The 23,779-nt window shown below is 42.6% G+C and overlaps 1 protein-coding gene across 16 annotated transcripts in view; it reads right to left on the bottom strand.

Moving 5' to 3' along the window:
* The window catches only part of PTPRM (protein tyrosine phosphatase receptor type M), a 514,813-nt gene that overhangs the window by 39,900 nt on the left and 451,134 nt on the right, over positions 1–23,779 (bottom strand). For 8 of the 16 annotated variants that reach the window (XM_054164442.1, XM_054164443.1, XM_054164446.1 and 5 more), the window contains 2 exons: positions 5,965–6,062; positions 415–531 (listed from right to left, as the gene is read on the bottom strand). In XM_054164442.1, coding sequence (XP_054020417.1) covers positions 415–531; positions 5,965–6,062 — 215 coding nt within the window. The remainder of the gene's footprint in view (positions 1–414; positions 532–5,964; positions 6,063–23,779) is intronic. The other 8 variants (XM_009909925.2, XM_054164451.1, XM_054164452.1 and 5 more) reach the window with 1 other exon arrangement.

Below are 23,779 nucleotides of genomic sequence, written 5' to 3'. Positions count from 1 at the left end.
TTTTTTTTTCCCCCAAAATACTTTCTCACATTAAAAGCATGATAGACAACCACGAGTCTTTGTAGCACATTTATGTATCAATCACCTCCACTGAATTTCATCAGTGCAGGTCACCACTTTTTTAATCATGTATTACTAAATTTCTTCTGCCTCAAGCAAAAAACAAGGCATGGAGAGAGAAAGTGACTGCTGACACGTAACAAATGATGGGACATGCCAAGGTTTGATTCTGCCAACCAAGTAGCAGCACCAGCCCAACAAGAGCAAAGATGGAGGTGACAGCTAGATGGCACAACTAAATACATTCTGAGTCTTTCTAATGTAACTCTTCAAGGAGCAAAGACATGTGTCAATACATGCAAACACTGAAATACTTCAAGAAGCAATTTGAGACTTTGGCCAACATAGAAGGACCTTGGTCCAGTTCCCATTGCTTTCCACAGAAGGATCCAGCTCTGTCTTTGGAAGTTTGTAGTCCAGAGCAGTATCTTGGAGTAAGCAAGGTGTTGTACTGTGTGCATTCTCCAATAGCTAGAGGACATCCAAAAAAGAGCAAAGAAGCTAGTGAAAAGTCTAAAGAACAAGTCTTCTGAGGAGCAGTTGAATTGTTCAGTCTGCAGAGAAGGAGGCTCAGGGCAGATCTCACCCTCTATAACTTCCTGAGAGGAGGTTGTAGCAAGATGTGGGTCACTCTCTTCTCCCAAGTAACCTTTCCAAAAACGGTTGTCAAGCCCTAGAACAGGCTGCCCAGGGAAGTGGTGGAGTCACCATCCCTGGAGGGATTTAAAAGCTGTGTGCATTTGGTGCTGAGGCACATGGCAGTGCTGGCTTAATGGTTGGACTTGGCAACCTCAAAGGCCTCTTCCAACTAAAATGACTGATTCTATAACTGAATTTTTCCAATCACCCCTACACTGGTGGGGTAAAAAGTTTTGTTTCTTCTGCAATATTCCATCAGATTATGCCACATTTCTCAGGAAAAGATGTCTGAAATGACATCACCATCTTCACCTCCTCTGCCACTTACAAACATGAAGAAGGAGGCCTCTTGCATCAGTACAATCCAAAATCCATTATTTAGAAACAGCTTGCAGTCACCCTGATATATTTTTATGAGCCTTGGCTTTGCTTTTTACCCATTAGTGGGTATTTTGGAAAACTCTGATTCTTGCTAATCTTAACTAAAAACCATTTCATCACCCATTACCAAAGAACCGTTCATGCAACCCAGCGCTGATTTTACTAAATGACTGCGAGGCCTCATTTAGATTTTTAATAAACAGTCACATCCTAATGAGGTCTTCATAAAACTGACTAAATATGTTTAGAAATCATTAGCTTAAACTACCAGTACAAAAGTCTCCTTGGGGAGCCCTGCAGATTTTGTGATAAGGCTTGTGGCAGATGGATTAGTGTAGCAGCGTGAGCGAGCACTGAATTTCCACAGAAGGCGCGTAAATGGGAGCGAGTGGGTAAGGGGCTACCAGAGAAAGAACTCCATGTCCCTTAGGTGGGTTCATTAAAGAGAGAAAACAATCAAAAACACATTTCCCTGCCATTTAAATACCAGGTGCACGGCAGTCTGCAGGTGCCAGCAACACTGACAAGGGTCCCTGGCTGGAACACGCGAGAGCTTAAAGGGATGCATGGTTTTGACAAGTGTGCCTCAGATAATGACAGCTATTGGCAGATGTACCCAGACCCTGCTGGAGGGTAATGTGGGGACCAAGTCATTTGCAGCAGGTGCTTGCATTAGGGACAGCCTCATGGTGATTCCTCCATCCGCAATTAAAACGGTCCTGCTGCATAATGCTCCAGGGCAAGAAGCTAGTTCCTAGCTCTGATTTAATGACTGCTCAGCCAGTCCTGGTAAACAAATACATGTACACCCTCTCGATGATTAATTCATGAAGGATGTACTCTGTGCAGCAAACACGTTAAATAGATACTCCATTTCCCAGAAAATAGAAAGGATTTTTTCTCCTCAGCTTACAATGAGTCAAGAGGGTTAAAAATTAAAATGGATAAATCCACTGCCAACAGAAAAGGAAAACCTCAAGGCTGGGAAGGTTACAAAGTTTGCCCTGCAGGAATGCTACCAAAAGGTTCATTAAAATCATCACTAATCAAGGTTTTATAATGAAGGTGGTGAAACACTGGCACAGGTTGCCCACAGAGGTGGGAGAAGCCCCATTCCTGGCAACAACCTCCAAGACAGGGTTGTCTGGGTCTCTGAGCAGCTTGATCTGCTTGCAGATGTTCCTGCTAACTGCATGGGGATTGGACTAGATGACCTTTAAAGGTCTCTTCCAACCCAAACCATTCTGTGATTCCACAAGGTGGCACGAAGTTTGTGTTAGGGGTTGTGGGACAGATGGTGTGCTTCTAATATGCCTCCTTGTTGTTGAGGATGGTTCCAGCTCTGGGAGCAGGACAGAAGCACCGGTGGAGGAGTGACTGCATCATTCTGGGGCTCACACAATCTCATTTCCATTGACAGCTCATTTCATTTCTGCTCTCTGATCTCACCTTTCTCTGGCCTCCAGAGAAAGTGAAAACAAAATTGTTTCTACCACTGCCAGAAACAACAAAGCCATAGATCTGTGTCCCACTAGGACTCTTGCACCCTGAAGAAATCTCTGTGGTGGCTCAAACTGTTGTGTAGCCAATTGTTCTGGGCTGAGGCTGCCAACACTGGCACCAAAACCAGCATTTCCCCAGCTCATACCTGACAGTTTGCTCTAACTGATGCTTTAAAATACTGATTTGAGGAAAACTGTACGGTTTCAGGCTGTATGATGTTTTTGTTCTAAGGCTTGTTTATCCACAGCCTGAGCACATCCCTTTTTAAGTTGTGTACTTGGGTACTTATCAACATGCATAAGGCTTTAACAAAAAAGATTTGCTGGAGAGCTTCCTGTTCTCGCCAGCCCAGCTGTTTTGAATAGATATGGGATCATCCAACTATTTCCACCTTCCTCCTTGCTCAGGGGATTGAGTTTTTGAAGCAGCCTCCATGATCTTCTTTTTGTCAGTACTATTAGTCGTACACATGTTCCTGCAGCAGGTGTTAATTGCAGTCACCAATCCCATCTTTTTTATATCTATAAATAATATTGGCACCTGATCTGTTGGCAGGCTTGAGCACATTGACATCTAAACATCAGGATGTATATTAACAGCTAACAAAGGACAGAAAGAAGAGTAAATTGAGATTGTGAAACTGGAGTTGCTAAAAAAGGAGATGATAGAATCATAGAATTGTCAGGGTTATAAGGGACCTCAAGGATCATCTACTTCCAACCCCCCTGCCATGGGCAGGGAAACTTCACACTAGATCAGGTTGCTCACAGCCACATCCAACCTGGCCTTAAAAACTGCCAGGGATGAGGCTTCTACCACCTCATTTGGCATTTGGTGTCTCACCACTCTCATGGTAAAGAATTTCTTCCTAACATCCAACCTGAATCTACCCATTTCTAGTTTTGCTCTGTTCCTCCCAGTCCTGTCACTACCTGACACCCTAAAAAGTCCTTCCTCAGCTTTCTTGTAGGCCCCCTTCAGATACTGGAAGGCCACAATAAGATCTTCTCGGAGCCTTCTCTTCTCCACACTGAACAGCCCCAACTCTCTCAGTCTGTCCTCATAGGAGAGGTGTTCCAGCCCTCTGATCATCCTCATGGCTTTCTCTGGGCACCTTGCAGCACGCCCATATCCTTCTTGTAATAGTGGCTCCAGAACTGGATGCAGTACACAAAGTGGGGTCTCATCAGAGTGGAGCAGAGCGGGAGAATCGCCTCCCTTGACCTGCTGGCTACACTTCATAGTGGCACAGAGTAATGGCAACATAGAATCATTTTGGTTGGAAAAGACATTTAAGATCAAGTCCAACCACAAATCAGTGTTCTCTCTGCTCAGGAAATTGCCACAGGGCAGAGGGGCACCAGCCACGGTTCCAGCATGAAATTGCAATCATCTCTTAAAACCGTGTGGCTCACACCAAGGTATGTGTTCATGACTTCTTAAGTCAACGCTTCGACTTACACTGATTGCAGTAGCTGCAATAAAAGCAGTGAGCTGCTTTGGCTTTTTTTTTCTTCTTCTTCTTTTTTTTCTTTTCTTTATTATTTTAAATGCAAGCTCTATGCCCAATTCCCAAGCAAATTTTCTTGAATAAAACATCCCAGATGAGAATCAAGACACTATTGCATAGACAAAGCAGTAGATTAAATCCTCAGTTATTGACAGTTGTGAGAAACAAAGAAAATGGTTCCATTCAATACTTGCTGCAAACAAAATTAGCCATAATGACTCGAGTAGGAGGCTTATTTTAGAAGTTATAAAGCACAGAAAGAAAAGTACACAGTATCAGCCAGGTAACTCAAGCTTCCCTTTTACTACTCAGCTCCTGAAGAAGACTTCCTGGTCAACAAACTTAGTATCTAAATGAGTAAAGATTTTTGGTGTTTCAGTCCAGAAAGCTTAGAGGAAGGAAAACCCGAACAAACCAGACTGAATTAGGAAAATCATAGAATCATAGCATGGCAGTGGTTGGAAGGGACTTCTGGAGATCATGAGTCCACCTTCCCCTGCCAAAGCAGGATCACATAGCAGGCCACACAGAAGTGCATCTGGGTGGGTTTTGAAAGTCTCTAGAAAAGAAGACTCTTCAACCTCTCTGGCCAGTACTCCAGTGCTCTGTCATCCTCATACAAAAGAAGATTTCCCTCATGTTGAGGTTGAATTTCCTGTATTCCAGTTTGCAGAGAGACCAGCCCCCTCTTCTTGACATCCATCCTTCAGATATTTATAAACATTAATAAGACTCTCTCTCAGTCTTCTCTTCTCCAGACTATACAGCCCCAGGTATTTTTTCATAAGAGAGATATTCCAGTTCCTTGGTCATCCTTGTAGCCTCCATTAGACTCTCTAGTATCTCCCTGTCCCTCTACATCTGGGGAGTCCAGGAATGCATTGAGTTGGAAGGGATCCTTGAAGGCCATCTTGTCCAACCTGCCTGCAGCAAGGAGGGACATCTCCAACTGGATCTCGCTGCTCAGGGCCCCATCAAGTTTGACCCTGAATGTCTCTAGGGGTGGGACCTCCACCTCATCTCTGGGCAGCCTGTTCCAGTATTTCACTACCCTCATTGTAAAGAACTTCCTCCTCATGTCTAACCTAAAACTATCCTACTTCAGTTTAAATCCATAGACTCTTGTCCTATTGCTACAAGCCCTTCTAAACAGTCCCTCTTCAGCCTTCCTGCAGATCCCCTTCAGATATTGAAGTGTTGCTAAATGGTATTCCTGGAGCTTTTCTTCTTCAGGCTGAACAACCCCAACTCTCCCAGCCCAACCTTGCAGGAGAGGGCCTCCAGCTCTTTGATCAGCTTTGCGGCCCTACTCTGAACCTGCTCCAGCAGGTCCATGTCCTTCTTGTGTTGGGGGCTTCAGAGCTGGAAACAGCACTCTATGGGAGGCCTGGCCAGAGCAGAGTGGCAGAATCACCTCTCATCTGCTGGCCACACAGTATGAGGCAGCTGCAATTTCATAGTTTAACTCCTTTTCTCAGGAATCTGTTTCAGAATTACATCCTCTCAATTAAAAAAAGAAAGATGACTCCACACCTTGTTCTGTAACTGATTCCCTAGTTTCCCCTAATAGAAACTCAATGTTGAGATACATACAAAGATTGGACACCTTCCCTCTTCTGCAGTCTTTGCAGGCTGTGCTCTACAGAATGCAGCTTTATCTTCTCCCTTTTTTCCCCACTGTGCTAATGTTATCAAAGCCCAGCATCCAAGGCATGTTTAAAAATAATTGATAATGAACCTCTCAGCACAGGCAGTCATAAATATTTTATGCACCATTCTCAGTGTATAAGCATCTTGTTGGTCTGCTCTTTAATTTCCAAAAGCAAACACCTTGGAAGTCTTTCATCTTTTTAAGTACAAAAATCACTTACCCTTCCCACTTCTACGAGATTAGTAACCATGATTATGCTGGCTGTGTTTTCATGCCACACCATCCTCCAGAAGTCATATATTGTCTCCTGCATTGGTCCTGAAACAATAAATCACATGAAAGGTTACTCTCTGAACATCTCATGACAGGAAGCTGGTCTCTGGGGAACTCTGAGAAACTGTGACTATACACATATAATCCTATCGCTATCAATGTCTTTTTCATTTAGGGTCAGCTTATTTGCTTTCCTGCCACCTAGCTGCATTCAGGTGTGGGGGGATGTTTTCCTCCCTGAAATAGTGCTCTGAAAGAAAGTTAGTTCTCCAACATTTGGGTATTTATCTCCCTAATACCCAAAAGTGGAGTTATAAAAAATGGATAACATTAGTCTTTCTCTTAACGATTGGAAGATAAACTAGGAAGGGTGTTTTCAGAATGAAATGAGCCTCTGTGGACTGTGTGGCCTTTCTTGGTTACTAATATTTTTTCTTAGTATACACTATCCATCAAATTACCTCAGCTCCTAAATTGTACTTCCCAAAGTAAGACAGAAGTTACAGTGTTGTGCTGCAGTGCATCACTCTGCAAAACAGCAAGGAAAGTGGTGAAGAACCCTGGCATGCCACAGCAGCCAAATCCTCTGCAGAGCTTTCCCCAACAGCCTTATGTAGATGAACATAAAGGGCTTTCTCTGGTGTTGTGATTAATCTGGGCATCAGTCCGTGGGAAGTGTGACTGAAAATATGACAGAATTGCAGAATATTGAGAACAGAATCACAAAATGGTGAGGTTGGAACTGATCTCTGAGGATCATCTAGTCTAACAACCCTGGTAAAGCAGCTTGACCAGGATAGTGTCCAAGCAGGTTTGGAATCTCTCCAGAAAAGGACACTCCACAACCATTCTGAGAAGAACAACCACACCACTTTGCATATGCCTGGTCATGCCTGTTTCCAGCCTATGTCTTACCCTTCATGTTCAGTGTGCACCTCAGCTTTAAACCACTGCATTAAAATCACTGAGCCAATAAGAATAAATAAATGTAAAGAACTATCAGATACCTTAGGTAAAATACTATCAGAAAACCTTACAGGTTGTCCCAAGAGGTGGTAGATGCCCCATTCCTGAAAACATTCAAGGTCAAGTTGAATGGGGCTCTGAGCAACTTGCTCTAGTTGAAGATGTCTGAAGGGAGTCTACAAGAAAGCTGGAGAGTGACTTTTTACAAGGGCTTTTACTGATAGGATGAGGGGGAATGGCTTCAAGCTGGTAGAGAGCAGATTTAGGCTGGATATTAGGAAGGAATTATTTACAGTGAGAGTGGTGAGACACTGGAACATGTGGCCCAGGGATGCTGTGGATATCCCCTCCCTGAAAGGGTTCAAAGCCAGGTTGGATGGGGCCTTGACCAAACTGATTTAGAAGAAGTTGTGCCTGCCCATGGCAAGGGTGTTTGAACTAGGTGATCTTTAAGGTCTCTTCCAACCAAAACCATTCTATGAGTCTGCGACTGTAAGCTTAACATCCATACTGAATCCATTACCGAACTGCCACACTGAGTAAGCAGTTAGTGGCTATTTAGAGGAATGCTTTAAATCAAATAATTAGAGGACAAATGGATAATATAGTGGCCTAAATGTTCCTCTAGTGAAGAAACCAACACTTTCAAAACATTCCAAAACCATACATTGACAGATTTGGGTAGTTTGGCATCCACAACTTGGTACTTTTGAGCTACATTTGAATATGAAATTTTCACTGGGAAAGTCAAGTACTTAGTGAAAAGAAATTACTATATTATTACATATTATCATGGCAGAGGGACTGGACTAGATAATCTCTGAATATCCCTTCCAACCCAAAATATTCTGTTATTCTGTGACTTTGTGATTCTGTGATATGAGGAAGTCAAAACCAGCTCATTAGGCAAATAACATCATAGTTATGACATAAATTATTTAGGAGTAAAGGTTAAGAAAATAGATGGAAATGACCTAAAATTTTTGAATGTTTTAAATTAATTTTCAGCAATTTCAAAGGATAATTTAATCACCCACAATTTGCTCACACCACTTAAATAAGTTATATATTCTTCCTTCTATTTTTTCTGCTTTTAAATATGCTCCAAATACAGTTTCCCTATAGTTACTGAGCTTGTCTTTTATTTGTAGTTCATACAACAGGAGAAGAAAACATTTAAAACATCAAGAATCTGGAACACAAGAAACATCACAAGTTCTCAGAGCAGAAATAACAGCAGGATATAAACCTACAGATATTGAAATGACCAAATTCAAGATGAAGTTGTGGCTACAAAACTGGACATATTTTTTTTCCCCTTTTACAGCACAGAACTTTTGTGAGATGTCATTCTGAACTGTAATAAGAGTTGAATCACTCTCCACCATATGGAAATTTTCAATAAGTATTTTACTTCTAAGTGTCCTGCAGATGTAATACAGGCATGGTCCAATTGCAATTTTGATTGTCACAGTAAGATAATTAATATATATTGTAGTGAAAGTTTAGCTCATTTGTGTTTTAGTAACATGGGATTGGATATAGCTTCTGGGTCAAGTATCATAGTATCATGGCATCAGTCAGGGTTGGAAGGGACCACAAGGATCATCTAGTTCCAACCCCCCTGCCATGGGCAGGGACACCCCACACTAGATCAGGCTGGCCAGAGCCTCAGCCAGCCTGGTCTTAAACACCTCCAGGGAGGGTGCCCCAACCACCTCTGTGGACAACCCATTCCAGGGCTTCACCACTATCATGGTGAAGAACTTCCTCCTCACATCCATCTTGAATCTCCCCACCTCCAGCTTCATTCCATTCCCCCTAGTCCTATCACTACCTGATATCCTGAGAAGTCCCTCCCCAGCCTTCTTGTAGGCCCCCTTCAGATACTGGAAGGCCACAATAAGGTCACCTCGGAGCCTTCTCTTCTCCAGACTGAACAGCCCCAACTCCTTCAGTCTGTCCTCATAGGAGAGGTGCTCCAGCCCTCTGATCATCCTCGTGGCCCTTCTCTGGACACGTTCAAGTGTCTCAATGTCCTATTATTTCAATCTGCTTTCCTACAGATTCACTTGAGATACAAGATGGTTGGACCTTATTTTGTCACACTCATTTCTTTTTGATAGCTCTGGGATAACCTGGACCAATTTATTCCACCCCACCCCCCACAACCCCTTTTTTTCCTTACTCCCCTACAGACAGTCCAATTTGTCTCATCATTTTGAAGAGTCCTACATTTCAGCTTCACAAATTACAAGTGGGGAGAGATCCTGATCACTGATTTCTTCCTAAAGATTATGAATTTGTCATTCTTCTAAAGAAAAGTAGAAAATAAAACATTATGAGAAAAATCTGTCTTTAAGAAAAGGCAATACAATTTTTCAGGCCAGAGAAAGAACTGAGCTTTGACAAGGCTTTCAAGCTTGATTCCAATTGTTCTTCTAGAAGAAATGTGCTATGCTCTCCTCCATCTTACTATCCAAATGATAAGACAATACTAATTAAGAGTGCTTGGCAGGATTTCCTGCTCTCCTCAGTTTCCCTCTTCTTCCCTAACTCTTACATGTAACCTCCAAACTTCTTTCACATTCAGGACACCAAAAGAAAATAAACCCAAAAACCTATACCTGAAAACCTACCTCAAAGTCTCAGAAAGTAATTCTTTTCTCTCTCATTTTTCTTCCCTCCTTGACATTTTTAAAATTAATTTCTTGACATATGAATAAATTATTACTTGTCTCCCACCAGAAGTGAAAAGCATTAGGGGCTAGGGAGAGTTGGAGGATTTATTGTCATGAAGGACTGAACAATTTGATTCCAGAGGCTTAAGGTAAAGAGAGAAAGGGCCTATAATTGTTATAAGCATCAAGTTAACAGATGTGTGCACTATAGGCAGGAAGGTTACTCTCAGCAGTTGTCACATTGCGGGAGGAGAAGCTATGAAGAGAAGGAGCTGTGGTGCCTAACAGTAAGCCTGCAGTGCACCCCATTAGCTACACAATGTACTAGGTGGGATCAAAGATCTCTGCTGTGGGAAAAAAAGAAAAGAAAAGGGGGAAAAAAAAGACATCAACAACACACTGCAAACAGAGGATGAAAAGCAAAGGGAAAAAATAAGGAAAAGAAATCAACCCTCCAAACCCCAAGCTAATTAAATGCATTATTGAAAAGACTCCATAGAAATGATCAGTTGTATGTATCACAGCCATTAGCTGGATTACCAGCAGTTGTTAGTTGCTGCTCAGGGAATGCAAACATTAGGAAATGGAAAATCCTGCAGCTTTTAAGAATGGTTTGAATTCCTAAGCTGCTGCTTGTGCACACAGAGCTTTCCAGAGCCTCCATTTCTGCTTGTTACTGTGAGGCTTAGTTATAGAATCATAAAAACATTTTGGTTGGAAAAGACCTTTAAGTTCACTGAGTCCAACAGCTATCTAACTCTACCAAGTCTGGTGCTAAACCATGTCCCTTAGCATCAGTTCTAACAAGTGGTACTGCTGCTGGGGTGTGTGATCAATTTGATGCAGGATAGAAGTGTTCAGCTGTAGGAAAGCAAGCAAACGCACAAAGAAACAAGTAAAACCTGATGCCTGAAATGTGCCCAGCACTTGCTCAGATGGGACTTGTAAATCTACAGGCCATTTTTCGATTTCTAGAAAAGCACGCAGCTTAAACAAGGAACAAATCACTTCTAAACCCTTTTTCTAGTGTAGAATGTTAGATCCACAAGCTAATGTTTAGTCCACCTGAGACCAATTTCAGTGATAGATACTAAACCTAGGAATGTGCAGAAAATGAACAGATACCCTGAAGCTCCAAAGGCTCCCCAGGGACAGTGCCTGGGCAGTGGTAGCTGTTAGCATGTGTTGATAGAGGCAAGGGACTGACAAGATGCAAGATTTGTATCTACAGAAGTTAAATTCCATCTTGAAAAGTGTGCAATAAACCTCCTTCCAGCGAGGAGACACATCCACCCTGCATGAAGAGGTTATAAAATGGTCTCCTCACCTAATGGTTACTGCACTTTGTAGTAGCAATAACTGCCTTCACTTTTTACCAAAGTAAAACTTGCTGCTTACTGTTGACCACTCAAGGACAACTATGTCTGCATTGAGGGAGCACCATTTTAAACCTTACTCTTTGCTATGTATAATCCTTTCAAAATGAACCTGAGATACAATAAATGATTTCTTATTAACAGATATTGAATAAGGATTGTTTAGTCTGGAATAAAGGAGGATGAGGGAAGACGTTCTCACCCTCTAGAATTACCTGAAAGGAGGTTGGAATGAGGAGGTTGTTGGCCTCTTCTCCCAAGTGACAACTGAAAGATGAAAAGGGAATGGCCTCAAGTTGTGCCAGGGGAGATTTAGTTTGGCTATCAGGAAACATTTCTTTCCCAAAAATGTTGCCAAGGCTGCCCAGGGAAGTGGTGGAATCACCATCCCTAGAGGGACTGAGAGGCTGTGTTGATGTGGTGCTGAGAGACATGGTTTAGTGGTAACCTGGCAGTGCTGGGTGAACAGTTGGATTTGATGATCTTAAATGTTTTTCCCAACCTAAATGGTTCTATGGTTCTGTGATATGGGTACATGACAAAAAAGACCTACAAACAAACCCAAACAAAAAACAAACAAAAGAAGAAAACAAACAAACAAAACCCACAATATCAACACAACAACAAAATCCCTCACAACCCCCCCCAAAAAAACCCAAACCAAAACCCAAACAACCAAAAAAAAAAAAAAACCAAACAAAAAACCACTAAAAAGCCCAACCAAAAAGTAATGATTCCACTTGCAACTGCCACTGTCAAAAAGAGTCCAAACCAATTTGTAGCAGAAATTGTTGAAGACACCAATTAAAGCAATAAAACCAGAGATAAAACATAAAATAAAATACAGGGAGAACAGACTTCAAGTTCAGCAATTCTCCTTTTCCTAATGAACCTCTTAAATGGGACAGCCCAGCTGTTAGTGGGGTAACCAGAGAATTTCACCAGAAGCAGCAAAATTGCAGCGTTACTAATGGCCTGCCAGTCAGTGATCTGATAATCCACAAGTGCATGGTTTTTGCTCTTTTAATCATGGTAAGATTCTGAGGTAAGGACAAAACACTCAGAAAAAGTTATGTAAAAAACTGCAGCTAAATCATAGACCAGTTTGGGTTGGAAGGGACCTTTAAAGGTCATCTAGTCCAACCCCCAAATGTTACTTTAAACTATAAATATCACTGACTGCAGGCAGGGGAACATCTCCCTTAACTGAAATATAATTTTTCTCCCTACTCAATAAGGCAACGTGCCAAAGATCTTATCAACAGGAGTTTGCAGGCACATCATTATGTGATCAAGTTTTCATCAGTGTTCTGTACTGCCAGCCTCCCAGTTACCTCATGAGAAGCTCATCAGGGGTCAGCAGCCATGTAAACCTTAACAGCTCCCTGTGAGACCAGGTGTAGACTAAGGAGTGTAAGATTAGGGTGCACTTTTTCCACCCAGTGGCTTTCCAGTCATTCTTCCCCAAGCCTGGACCGTTCATGGGGTTGCTTCAAACCCAGTGCAGGACCTGGCACTTGGCTTCATTGAACCTCATACAACTGGCCCCAGCCCTTCTGTAGAGTCTCCCTATCCTCAAGCAGATCAAGACAATACAAATGCACAAAGCTGTGGAGGAACTTCCATTGAGGTTGTTTCCTTTTAGGCCAGCCTAAAGAAGAAAGCCAGAGGCTGTGGCTGCTCTTATGTGAGGGCTGGAAAAAACCCTCCCCACCAGATTTAAACCTGATTTGATTCCTCCTTGGTAGGAGATCTAGAGATGAACCACTTTCACAGGCAGTAATGAACTCAGTCTGATAAGACAGAACACTATTTAGTGTTCTGATCTATTGTGATGTGTACCTGCACATGTCAGGGGGGTTGGAACTAGGTGATCCTTGAGGTTCCTTCCAACCCTGACAATTCTGTGATTTGTAAAGAAGTATTCTACCACAACTCAATTCAATCAAATAAAAAATGTTCTGTTTCTCCTAACAGCTGTTTTAACCCAGGCTTCTGAATACACTGTGTACTTCGGATATATGCAGAACCTGTATTTGAGCTATAAGCTGCCCAGCATTTGTTTGTTGTTGTTGTTATTGTAGTTTTTTTGACCTTTTGCAACAATACCACCTTACAATGCAAAACAAACCCCAGTATGCAGCAACACTGTTCCATGGTAAGTCACCTCAGCAATACTCAAGTGGGTTAATCAGGGCTGAGCTATGAATGTAAATGCTGCTTTTCATTATTTCCTCCCTGTAGATGGATTGTCAATAAGAAATGCATCTGGCTGAATCTTGTTAGCTTGACATTTCAGGGGTTGGGGGGGGGAAGCAGTGGGTGGTGGTGGTGGAAACCCTGTTTAAAAAAAGCAAGCTGAAATCCTTTATATGGATAAATCCTGCCCAGTGCAAGAGGTTCTTCTCTGGGAAAAAAACACAGCTTTCTCTCATTATCAGCCAAAGGACAGCAGAGAGAATAGTAATTGGCTGATTTTCAAGCAGAAACTAAATCTTACCTGCTTGGAGGTGGCCAGTCAGCAAGCTCTGCCATCTGCACATTGCTCTATGTGAAAATTGGCTGTCACAAAATGAAATTTTCCAAGTGCTTTCAAGTCCCATTAGCTTTCAATGAGGCTTAAATTGCCAAGTGACTGAGGTGCAACAAGGAATTTTATCTATAGCTCCCACGAGACTGTCCCATGCTTTGGCTGGCATTCTACAGCAGCACCTCCTCTGATATTTAGAGAAGGCAGCATTGGATCTTTCCCGGGATGAAGGAAAGGAGAAGGCTGACATGTATGTTCTCCCATCTCTTTCTAAATGTAAAAAGGGCATAAATACATTTGGCTTGTAACACACTGTTTACACTGTATGGTAGGTGATGAGACACAGTCCTGCTGGTTTGTGGAACACAGAATCACAGAATAGTTTTGGTTGGAAAGCACTTTTTAGATCAAGTCCAACCATTATCTAACTGTGCCAGTTCTGGTGCTGTGAGGGTGGTGGAACACATGAGTGAGTTGCTCAGAGAAGTTGTGGATGCCTCATCCCTGGAAGTGTTTAAGACCAGACTGGATGAGGCTTTGAGCAACCTGGTCTAGTGGGAGGTGTCCCTGCCCATGGCATGGGGCTTGGAACTGGATGATCTCGTGTCTCTTCCAACTCAAGCCATTCTATGATACCGTGGTTGTTCTGTATTATGCCAAGCCAGATCATTGGTTCCTGTTTTCTGTCAAGGAATGTTTGGGTTGTGACTGTGTGTGGCATGAATATCTTTTGTGCATTCATGAGCATTTTATATGTAATGTCCTGGAGCTCCAGTCTCAGACTGGGATGTCTAGATGGTACCATAATGCAGATCAAATAAGGCACAGAGATGTGCACTGTTCCAGCCTAGCTAGATCTGTACCATTAAAACAGAGAAAATGCCATAGGACAAGAGGAATTGAGCTAGGGGGTGGTCAGCTTGGCTATTAGGAAAACTCTCTTCACAGAAAGGGTTATCAAGCCCTGAAATAGGCTGCCCAGGCAGGCGGTGGAATTCCTATCCCTAGAGGTATTTAAAAGATGTGTGGATGTGGTGCTGAGTGACATGGTTTAGTGACAGAGGCTTAGCAGTAGCTGTGGGATTGAGAATTTAAGGTGAGCTGTTTGGACTTGATCATAAAGTTCTCTTCCAACCTCAACAGTTCTAATGATTCTATGATATTCCAGAGTACAAATACCACATCCCCACAAAACTTTATGACTGTGCACAGAATCCCTGCAGAACAGGATCAGAGGAGACAAGAGTAAGAGAAATGATCCAGCTCTAGCCCATAACTGATGTGTGCATCTAATACACACACTTAGAAAACAACCAACCAAACAAATAAAAAAGTGTTTTCAAACTGATTATCCAGTTTTGTAAAAGAGCAGTATTAAAGACATAATTGGCTGGAATAATCAATTTTGGCATTACTCAAAGGGGATGTGTTTTTTAGCATCTCTGTATTAAGCTGGGAGTTTGGAATGGAGTGGGGTTTATCATAGCTAGCTGTGAGACACTTGAGGGGGAAGGACTATTGATTTGCTTGAGGGTAGGAAGGCTCTACAGCAGGACCTGGACAGCTAGCCTGGAGCCAGTTGCATGACGTTCAAGAAGGCCAAATGCTGAGTCCTGCACTCAGGTAAAAAAAAAAGCAATAGAATAACCCAGGGTTGGGGCAGAGTAGCTGGAAACTGCCTGGCAGAAAAGGACCTAGGGTTATCGGTCCAAATCCAGATGAACATGAGACAGAAGTGTTGCCGTATGTCCAAGAAGGCTAACAGCATCCTGACTTGGATCAGGAACAGTGTGGCCAGCAGGACTAGGGCAGTGATTGTCCCCGTGTACTCTGGTACACACCTTGACTCCTGTGTTCAGTTTTGAGTCCTTCACTACAAGAACGATGTTGAGGTGTTGGAGCAGGTCCAAAGCTGCTGAAATGCCTGGAGAAGAGGTTTTGTGAGGAGCACCTGAAGCAACTGGGGTTGTTTAGCCTGGATAAAAGGAGGTTCAGGAAAGACCTAATTTTTCTACAACTCCCTGTGCACATCTCTGTGCCTTATTTGATCTGTATTATGGTACCATCTAGAAATTCCAGTCTGAGACTGGAGCTCCAGGACATTACATATGAAATGCTCATGAATGCACAAAAGATATTCATGCCACACACAGTCACAACCCAAACATTCCTTGACAGAAAACAGGAACCAATGATCTGGCTTGGCATAATACAGAAAGACCACAGTATCATAGAATGGCTTGAGTTGGAAGAGACATGAGATCATCCATTTCCAAGCTCCCTGCCCTCCCACTAGACCAGGTTGCTCAAAGCCTCATCCAGTCTGGTCTTAAACACTTCCAGGGATGAGGCATCCACAACTTCTCTGAGCAACCCATTCAAGTGTTCCACCAACCTCACAGGAAAGAACCTCTTCCTAATGCCTAATCTAAATCTACCCTGCTCTAGTTTAATTGCTTCTTGTCCTGTCACTAAAAGCCCTTTCAAAATCATAGAGTCATAGAAAATGACCCTCCCCAGCCCTCCTATAGGTCTCCTTCATGTGCTGGAAGCTCTCTATAAGGTCTTCTTGGAGCCTTTTCTTCTCCAGTCTGAACAGTCCAAACTCTCTCAGCCTGTCATCATAGAAGAGGTGCCCCAGGCCTCTGGTCATCTTTGTGTCTCTCTTCTAGATCCTCTCCAACAGATCCATATGCCACCTCCCAAGCCACTTTTGAATAATCTTTACCCTGTCCCTGCTCCACATTATTATTTCCATCATGTTCTGAAAAAAATGCAATTTATCAATTATGTTTTAAAATCTGAAACCAGATGGCAGGTGCTGTTTAAGATGATTTTCTAACATTACAGCTAATGCTACCAGCTAACTTTCCATCTCATAAAGTGTTACACCTGTATTGATTGCCTTTTCTCTGCAGCAAAATTTACAATTCTAGCTCAGTTTGTTCTGTGTCGACAAAATAAAATGTAAATGTCACACAATTCCCCTTCCCTCCCCCCCCCAAATAAATAGCATATTCCCATAACACCTGTAGGCTACTCCCAGAAGTTCTGTAGAATGGCAGCAGATGAACTGCCAGCAATAAAAGTGGTCCAAATTTGTTCAGCTCGCTTGAGATTAGGCAAAGCTGAAGGCAATTAAAGCTGTCTCCATAGTTCATAGGTCACGTACAGAATCATAGAACTGTTTCAGTTGGAAAAGATGATCAATTCTACCCCATCAAGTTAACCCAATACTATCAGGTCACCACTTAACTATGTCCCTCAGTACCAGAACAACATGTTTTTTCAATCCCTCTAGGGATAGGGACTCCAGCACTTCCCTGGGCAGCAATATATCCAAGCTAAACCTTCTCCTGTCCAACTTGAGGTAATTTTCTCTAGCCTAATCTTTCATTACTTGGGAGAAGAGATTGGCCCCTACCTCACTACAACCTCCTTTCAGGGAGGTGTAGAGAGTGAGAAGGCCTCCCCTCAGCCTCCTTTTCTCCAAGCTAAATAACTTCAGTTCCCTCAGTCACTCCTCACCAGACTTGTGCTCTAGATCCTTCACCAGCTTTGTTGACCTTCTTTGGGCACACTCCAGCATCTCAATGTCCTTCTTGTAGTGGGGACCCAAAACTGAACCCAGTTTTCAAAGTGTGGCTTCACCAGTGCCGAGTACATGGGAACAATGGAGTTCCTGGTGCTGCTGGCCACAGTATTGCTGATCCAAGCCAGGATGCTGCTGGTGGTCTTGGCCACCTCATGGCCACCATTGCACCATTCAAAAATGCTGATCTTTCTTTTTAAATGTAGGAAATTAAAAGAAACCCCAGCCAACCAGTGTAGAAGTTTCTCTCTATGCCCTTCAGACATTTAATTGCTTAATTACAGTCAAGCAGGTCAGGAGAACAGTAGGTGACTCATCTGGGAAAGTGAGATACAAGTCCAAATTGATTCAGACAGTTAGACTTGATGATCTTTTCCAACCTTAATGATTCTATGATTCTATAAGATCAGATAGCAGCCTGAGGTATTTGCTCTCCATCTGAGCTCACAGTGCCCACAGTTTGAACCTGAACTGTCTTTGTGAAAGCGGCACACAGAAAGTTTTGGTTTAGGATCAATGTTTTCCAAGAAGAAAGTTGATTTAGCTTCTAATTTGTACATTCTTCTCAGTAAAAGTGATTTACATCATGGAAATACTGATACCTGTTAATCACTCATTCTAAATTGTCCATCTGAGCTTGGGAAGAGCTAACATACCAAATATTTATTTGCAGAAAACATGCTGCCTGTAATATTTGCAACTTGAAAATCTTAGGTAATTGACCTGTTGGACTGGGCTCTACATATCAACTTGTAGTGAAGAATCAATTCTCATGATGGATGAGAAGCTGAAAATCATTTTATCCCCTTCAGTAGTAGATTCTTCAGGGAATGGACAAAAGAGCCTAATTAATCTTTCCAATTTCTACTTTCTGTTTTCATGTTGAGTCAATCATAACCATGAGGACATAATGAAATCATCACTATTCTCTGGCTCAAAAATATGAGTTTATTTTGGCTACTTGCTTCTTTCATTTTTCTCCAAGGACCTGGGTGTGAAGGAATGTTGCTCATGCTTGTGAGTAAGATATTCAGATGTATTTCTTTTAAGCCTGTGCCGGGAGTTCAAGTCCATTAACATAAACACTTTACCCAAATGAACACACAAGATAATTTAATCTGCTTTAAAGCATAAGTAAAAATGCAAGAAAATATGAAACTGTCATAAATTATTATCCTGATAAGTATCTCATGAGTGAGATACTTCACTCATCATATATGTTTCTGTTTAAGGCTAGAGAACTTCAGTGCATTCAATTTGGGACATTTGCATCCTGGTCGTCATCCAAAGCAGTGTGGGCAGCAGGTGGAGGGAGGGGATTTTGCCCCTCCGCTCTGCTGTGCTTAGACCCTACTTGCAGTGCTGGGCCCAATTTTGGAGTCCTCAGCACAAGAAACACATGGTCCCATTGGAAAGCATCCAGAGGAGGCCACAAACATGACATGAGAGCTGGAACCTTTCTGCTGTGAGGACAGGATGAGAGAGTTGGAGTTGTTCAGCCTGGAGAAGGGTCTGGGGAGACCTTATTGTGACCTTTCAGTACTTATAGGGAGTACACAAGAAAGATGGGGATAATCTTTTTAGCAGGGCCTGTTGTGACAGGACAAGGGATGGAGGCTTTTAACTTAGAGAGGGGAGATTTAGACTAGATAGAAGGAAGAATTCTTTTATACTGAAGGTGATGAGACTCTGGCCCAGAGAGGTGGTAGAAGATCCATTTTGGTAACCATTCCAGATCAGGTTGGATGGGGCTCTGAGCAACCTGCTTTAGCTCCAGATGTCCCTTCTCAGTGCAGAGGGTTTGGATGAGATGTATAAAAGTCCTTTCCAAGCTAAAGCATTCTATGATTTCTTCCACCCTAAAGCATTCTATGATTTTTTTCATTAGTCACAGAAACAGTCAAATTAAATATTAGTCAGATCAAGACACATGTGAAGGTCATTAACAACTAGAACTGTTTTGGGTATTTTTCCTCTTCAAGATAATTCCAGTAAAAATCCAATCTGCATGACAACAAATTCTCTCAGCCCTATTATTTTTGGGAGCTCATTGGTTATTTTGCCCTCAATACAGGAAGGACATGGACCTGATGGAGAGGGTCCAGAGGAGGACCACGAAAATGGGAGGGAGTTAGAGCACCTCTGCTATGAGGATAGGCTGAGGGAGCTGGAGTTGTTCAGCCTGGAGAAGAGAAGGATCTTGGGACACCTAATAGCAACCTTCTAGTACCTGAATGGGGCTACAAGAACGATGGGGAGAGACTGTTTACAAAGACCTGCTGGGACAGGACAAGGAGCGATGACTTCAAACTAGAGAAGAGCAGATTTAGATTGGATACCATGAAGAAGTTCTTCACTATGACGGCAGTGAAACACTGGAGCAGGTTGCCCAGGGAGGTGGTTGAGGCCCCTTCCCTGGGGATATTCAAGGTGAAGCTCAAGGAGTTCCTGGGCAGCCTGATCCAGTTGGAGATGTTCCTGCTGACTGCAGGGAGGTCAGACTGGATGACTTTTGAAGGTCCCTTCTGGCCCAGACTATTCTATGATTCCACGATTCTACAATTTTAGCCATGTCAGGTGGGAAAGGGGAAGGCTAAACTTTTAATTCTAATTTTTATCATGTTTTTTGGTACACTGCAGTATTTGATGTCCACTGAATGCAAGAGACGCCATTCTAAGATGTGAAGTGTCTTGGTGCTTAGTCAAGACAATGAAATGAGTGTACCTGCAGCAGAGTGACATTTAGCAGCAGCAATGGGAAATCTCCACAAGGTCTACATCTGAATATGTAACTTCAGGGAAGAATTCAGATAGAAAGGGAAAGAAATTTGTCCAGTAAGCCTGTATTTTAATTTTTTTTTAGAAGGCTGTGCTTCAAAATCACCCAGACTGCCGAGTGCATCGGTGGCCATATGGATACAGAGATTTCAGTTGCCACCAAAGGACATAGAATAGAGAAAATATGACAGGTCTCTGTGGTGGGTTGAAATTTCCCCCCCAACAGATAGATATGGTGACAAGGCAAAAAAGAATCTGCCTTATTTGTTTCTTGAAATACATTTTCTTTGTAAATCTGCTATACTCTTCTTTTAACATTTTTTTCCCCAGCAAATGAGAAGACAAAAAGCTTTCTTACACCTACTGCCAAGCTTCCTGCAGCTGAAAAATACACCTCACAGAAGAAAAGGTGTTTGGACTACATGATTTTCCTGACAAATTGCATGTTGCTGCATCTCCTCCTGTTTTATCATTCGGCTTCACTGATGGTCTCCTAGGGTGGATTAAGAAAAGTGTAGCCATCAGGTCAAAGGAAATTCTGCCCCTCTACTCTGCCATAGTCAGGCCACACCTGGAGTACTGAGTCCAGTTCTGGGCTCCCCAGATCAAGAGAGGCAGGGAACTACTGGTGAGAGTCCAGTGGAGGCTACAAAGATGTTGAGGCAGCTGGGGCATCTCTGTGAGGAGCAAAGACTGAGAGACCTGGGGCTGTTTATTCTGGGAAAAGGAGCCTGAGAGGAGATCTTCTCGATACTCAGCAATAGCTAAAGGATGAGGGTCAAGAGTATGAGGCCAGATGCTTCTCAGTAGTGCCCAGGGACAGGATCAGGGAAAACTAGCAAAACTATAACTCAGGAGGTTCTATCTGAACATGAGGAACCTGTGAGGGTGCTGGAACCTTGGAGCAGGCTGCCTAGAGTGGTTGTGGAATCTCCTTCTCTGGAGAGATTCCAAACCTACCTGGACATTGTGATCCTGGGAAACGTGCTGTGAGTGACTCTGCTTTAGCAGGGGGAGTTGGACTAGATGGTCTCCAGAGATCCCTTTGAACCCCTGCCATGCTTGGATTCTGTGATTCTCTAATGTGGTTCAAAAAAATGTTGACTTCTATAGTTACCAATTTTTACTACATGCTGTCTTGTTTTGCCCTCAACACTAGTTAAAGCATCAATTTAAAAAAAGATACTCAAATATTGGAGTTGTTGCCCTCAGCCTTTGGTGGGAAATGGTAAGAAGAATTGAAAGGGACCTTCAAAAGTCATCTAATCCAACCCGCATATTGCTTCAGGATGTAATCTGGAGATACTGCTTCTGTACATAAAGGGTGCATTACTACTGTATGCACTTGGATGAGGAATAAAAGGGAACTTCTTTACTGCTTATGGATGCAAACTTGAACACAGAATGTTTCACCTCAACATGAGGAGAAACTTTGCAGTGAGGGTGACAAGAGCCCTGGAACAGGCTGTGCAGTGAGGTTGTGGAGTCTTCTCTGGAGAATTTCTAAACCTGCCTGGATGCATTCCTGTGTGGGATGTAGGTGACCCTGCTTTTGGCAGAGGGGTTGGACTTGATCATATCTGGAGGTCCCTTCCAACCTCTAACATGCTGTGATTCTGTGATTGCTACCACTATTGGAAAACAGCTGAATATCAAACAAGTTACAACTGATAGAACAAGAGCAAATGACCTCAAGTTGTGACAAGGGAAGTTCAGACTGGATATTAGGAAGAAGTTCTACACAGAGAGAGTGATTGCCCATTGGAATGGGCTGCCTGGGGAGGTGGTAGAGTCACCATCATTGGAGGTTTTCAGAAGGAGACTTGATGGGGTGCTTGGTGCCATGGGTTAGTTGTTTAGGTGGTGTTGGATTGGTTGATGGGTTGGACACGATGATCTTGAAAGTCTCTTCCAACCTGGTTTATTCTATTGTTCTATTAGGAGGAATTTCATTACTGAAAGGTCTATTAGACATTGGAACAGATTGCCCAGGGAGTGGTGGAGTTGTCATCCCTGGAAGTATTTAAGAGTCATGGAGGCATAGCGTTAGGGATATGGCATGGTCAGTGGTGGGCTAATCATGGGGTTTAATGATTTTAAGGGTCTTTTTCCAATCTAGGCAACTCTGTGACATGTTTCAAAAGCCTCAGCTATTCAACACAGTGCTGAAGAATAAGTGTATCATTTTCACTGAAGACAAACAGCTTCCACCACTTTTTTAAGGGTTTGATGATTAAGAAACACAACATCAAACACAACTGAATCTTGGAAGATTAATGTAGGTATATAGAATTCAGTCACATCATACATCTATCTATCTCAGGAAATCATCCTGACTATCTCAGGAAATCATCCTGACTACCTGCAAGAATGACAGCATCTATAAAGCTGAAGTATTGTGTGGAACTATCTCCCTTTGTTGTTTTGCAATCCTCCCTGAAGTAATTTCAAATGTTAATTTTCATCTGGAGGCTAAAACCATGGCAGCAGAAATTTCTGTGTGAGGAGAACTGTGGAGCTTCCACACTGCTGTAGCTCTGACAACTTTTTTTGCAACATAAAAACAACAACAGCAGCAAAAAGCATGCCAAGAAAGTTAAGAGTGTTATTATTCAAAGCAATATTTCTGTTCAGATGCCTGAAAGGAAACTTCCAGTTTGAAAGAAAATGTATTTTTGTTTCTGAAAGCCCTTATTAACATGTTCACACAACATATACGGTGGTGTGTGGAAGAAAAAGACATATTTTGCAGAAAAGAGAAGGAATCTGAAGGTGGTTATTATGGTGGCAAGTTTATGCTGCTCTAGTGAAGGCTGTAAACATTTCCATTCAAAATATTTATTTTCAGAACTTTAAAACTCCCCCTGGCTGAAACTTGACTTGATGTCTGTCTTCATAATCAGCAATACCCAAAGTGAAATGTTTCAGCATCTGCTCTACAGCTGCATACAGACAGCAAAAAAAAAAAAAAAAAAAGGAGAAAGAAAGTAGTTGAAAGGCTACACTGGGCTTTTGTATTTAAAGCTGCTTCATTTTCAAGAATAACTGTTTTTGCAGTCACTAAGATATGTTCTGAAGTACTTCCACAAATCTTCTTAAAATAGAATCATGGAATAGTTTTGGTTGGAAAGACCTTTAAGATCACCAAGTCAAACCATTGATTCAGCACTGCCAGGTCACCATCAGACCATGTCTCTTGGCTTGTAAATCCCTCCAGGGATGGGGACTCCAGCACCTCCCTGGGCAGCCTCTTCTAAGGCTTGACGACCCTTTGGGGAAAGAAAGTTTTCCTAATATCCAACCTAAACCTCCCTTGGTGCAACTTGAGGTTGTTTCCTCTTGTCCTATCAGTTGTTAATTGGGAGAAGAGACTGATCCCCATCTCGCTACAACCTTCTTTCGGTCAGTTGTAGAGAGTGAGAAGGTGTTCCCTCAGCATCATTTTCTCCAGGCGGAACACCCCCAGTTGTCTCAGCCACTCCTATTCTCTAGACTCTTCACCACCTTTCTTGATCTTCTCTGGACATGCTGCAGCACCTCAGAGTCCTTCTTGGAGTGAGGGGTCCTAAACTGCATCCAGTATTTGAGGTGTGGCCTCACCAGTGCTGAGCGCAGGGGGGCAATCACTTCCCTGGTAGTGCTGGTCGTATTATTGCTGATCCAAGCCAGCATGCTGCTGGACTTCTTGGCCACCTGAGCACACACAGGTTCACCTTCAGCTGGTTATCAACAGTGTTGTTAGCATGAAACAGTGTGTCTAACTACCATACAGATATTCAACCTTTCATTAAAGGACCTGGTTAAAATGAATTGATTACTTAACTCATGATAAAAACAGA

This window comes from Dryobates pubescens, chromosome 9, assembly GCF_014839835.1.
Source record: "Dryobates pubescens isolate bDryPub1 chromosome 9, bDryPub1.pri, whole genome shotgun sequence".
Lineage (NCBI taxonomy): Eukaryota > Metazoa > Chordata > Aves > Piciformes > Picidae > Dryobates > Dryobates pubescens.
Note: the sequence above shows the minus strand (reverse complement) of the source record. Positions and strands in the feature narration are given on the sequence as shown.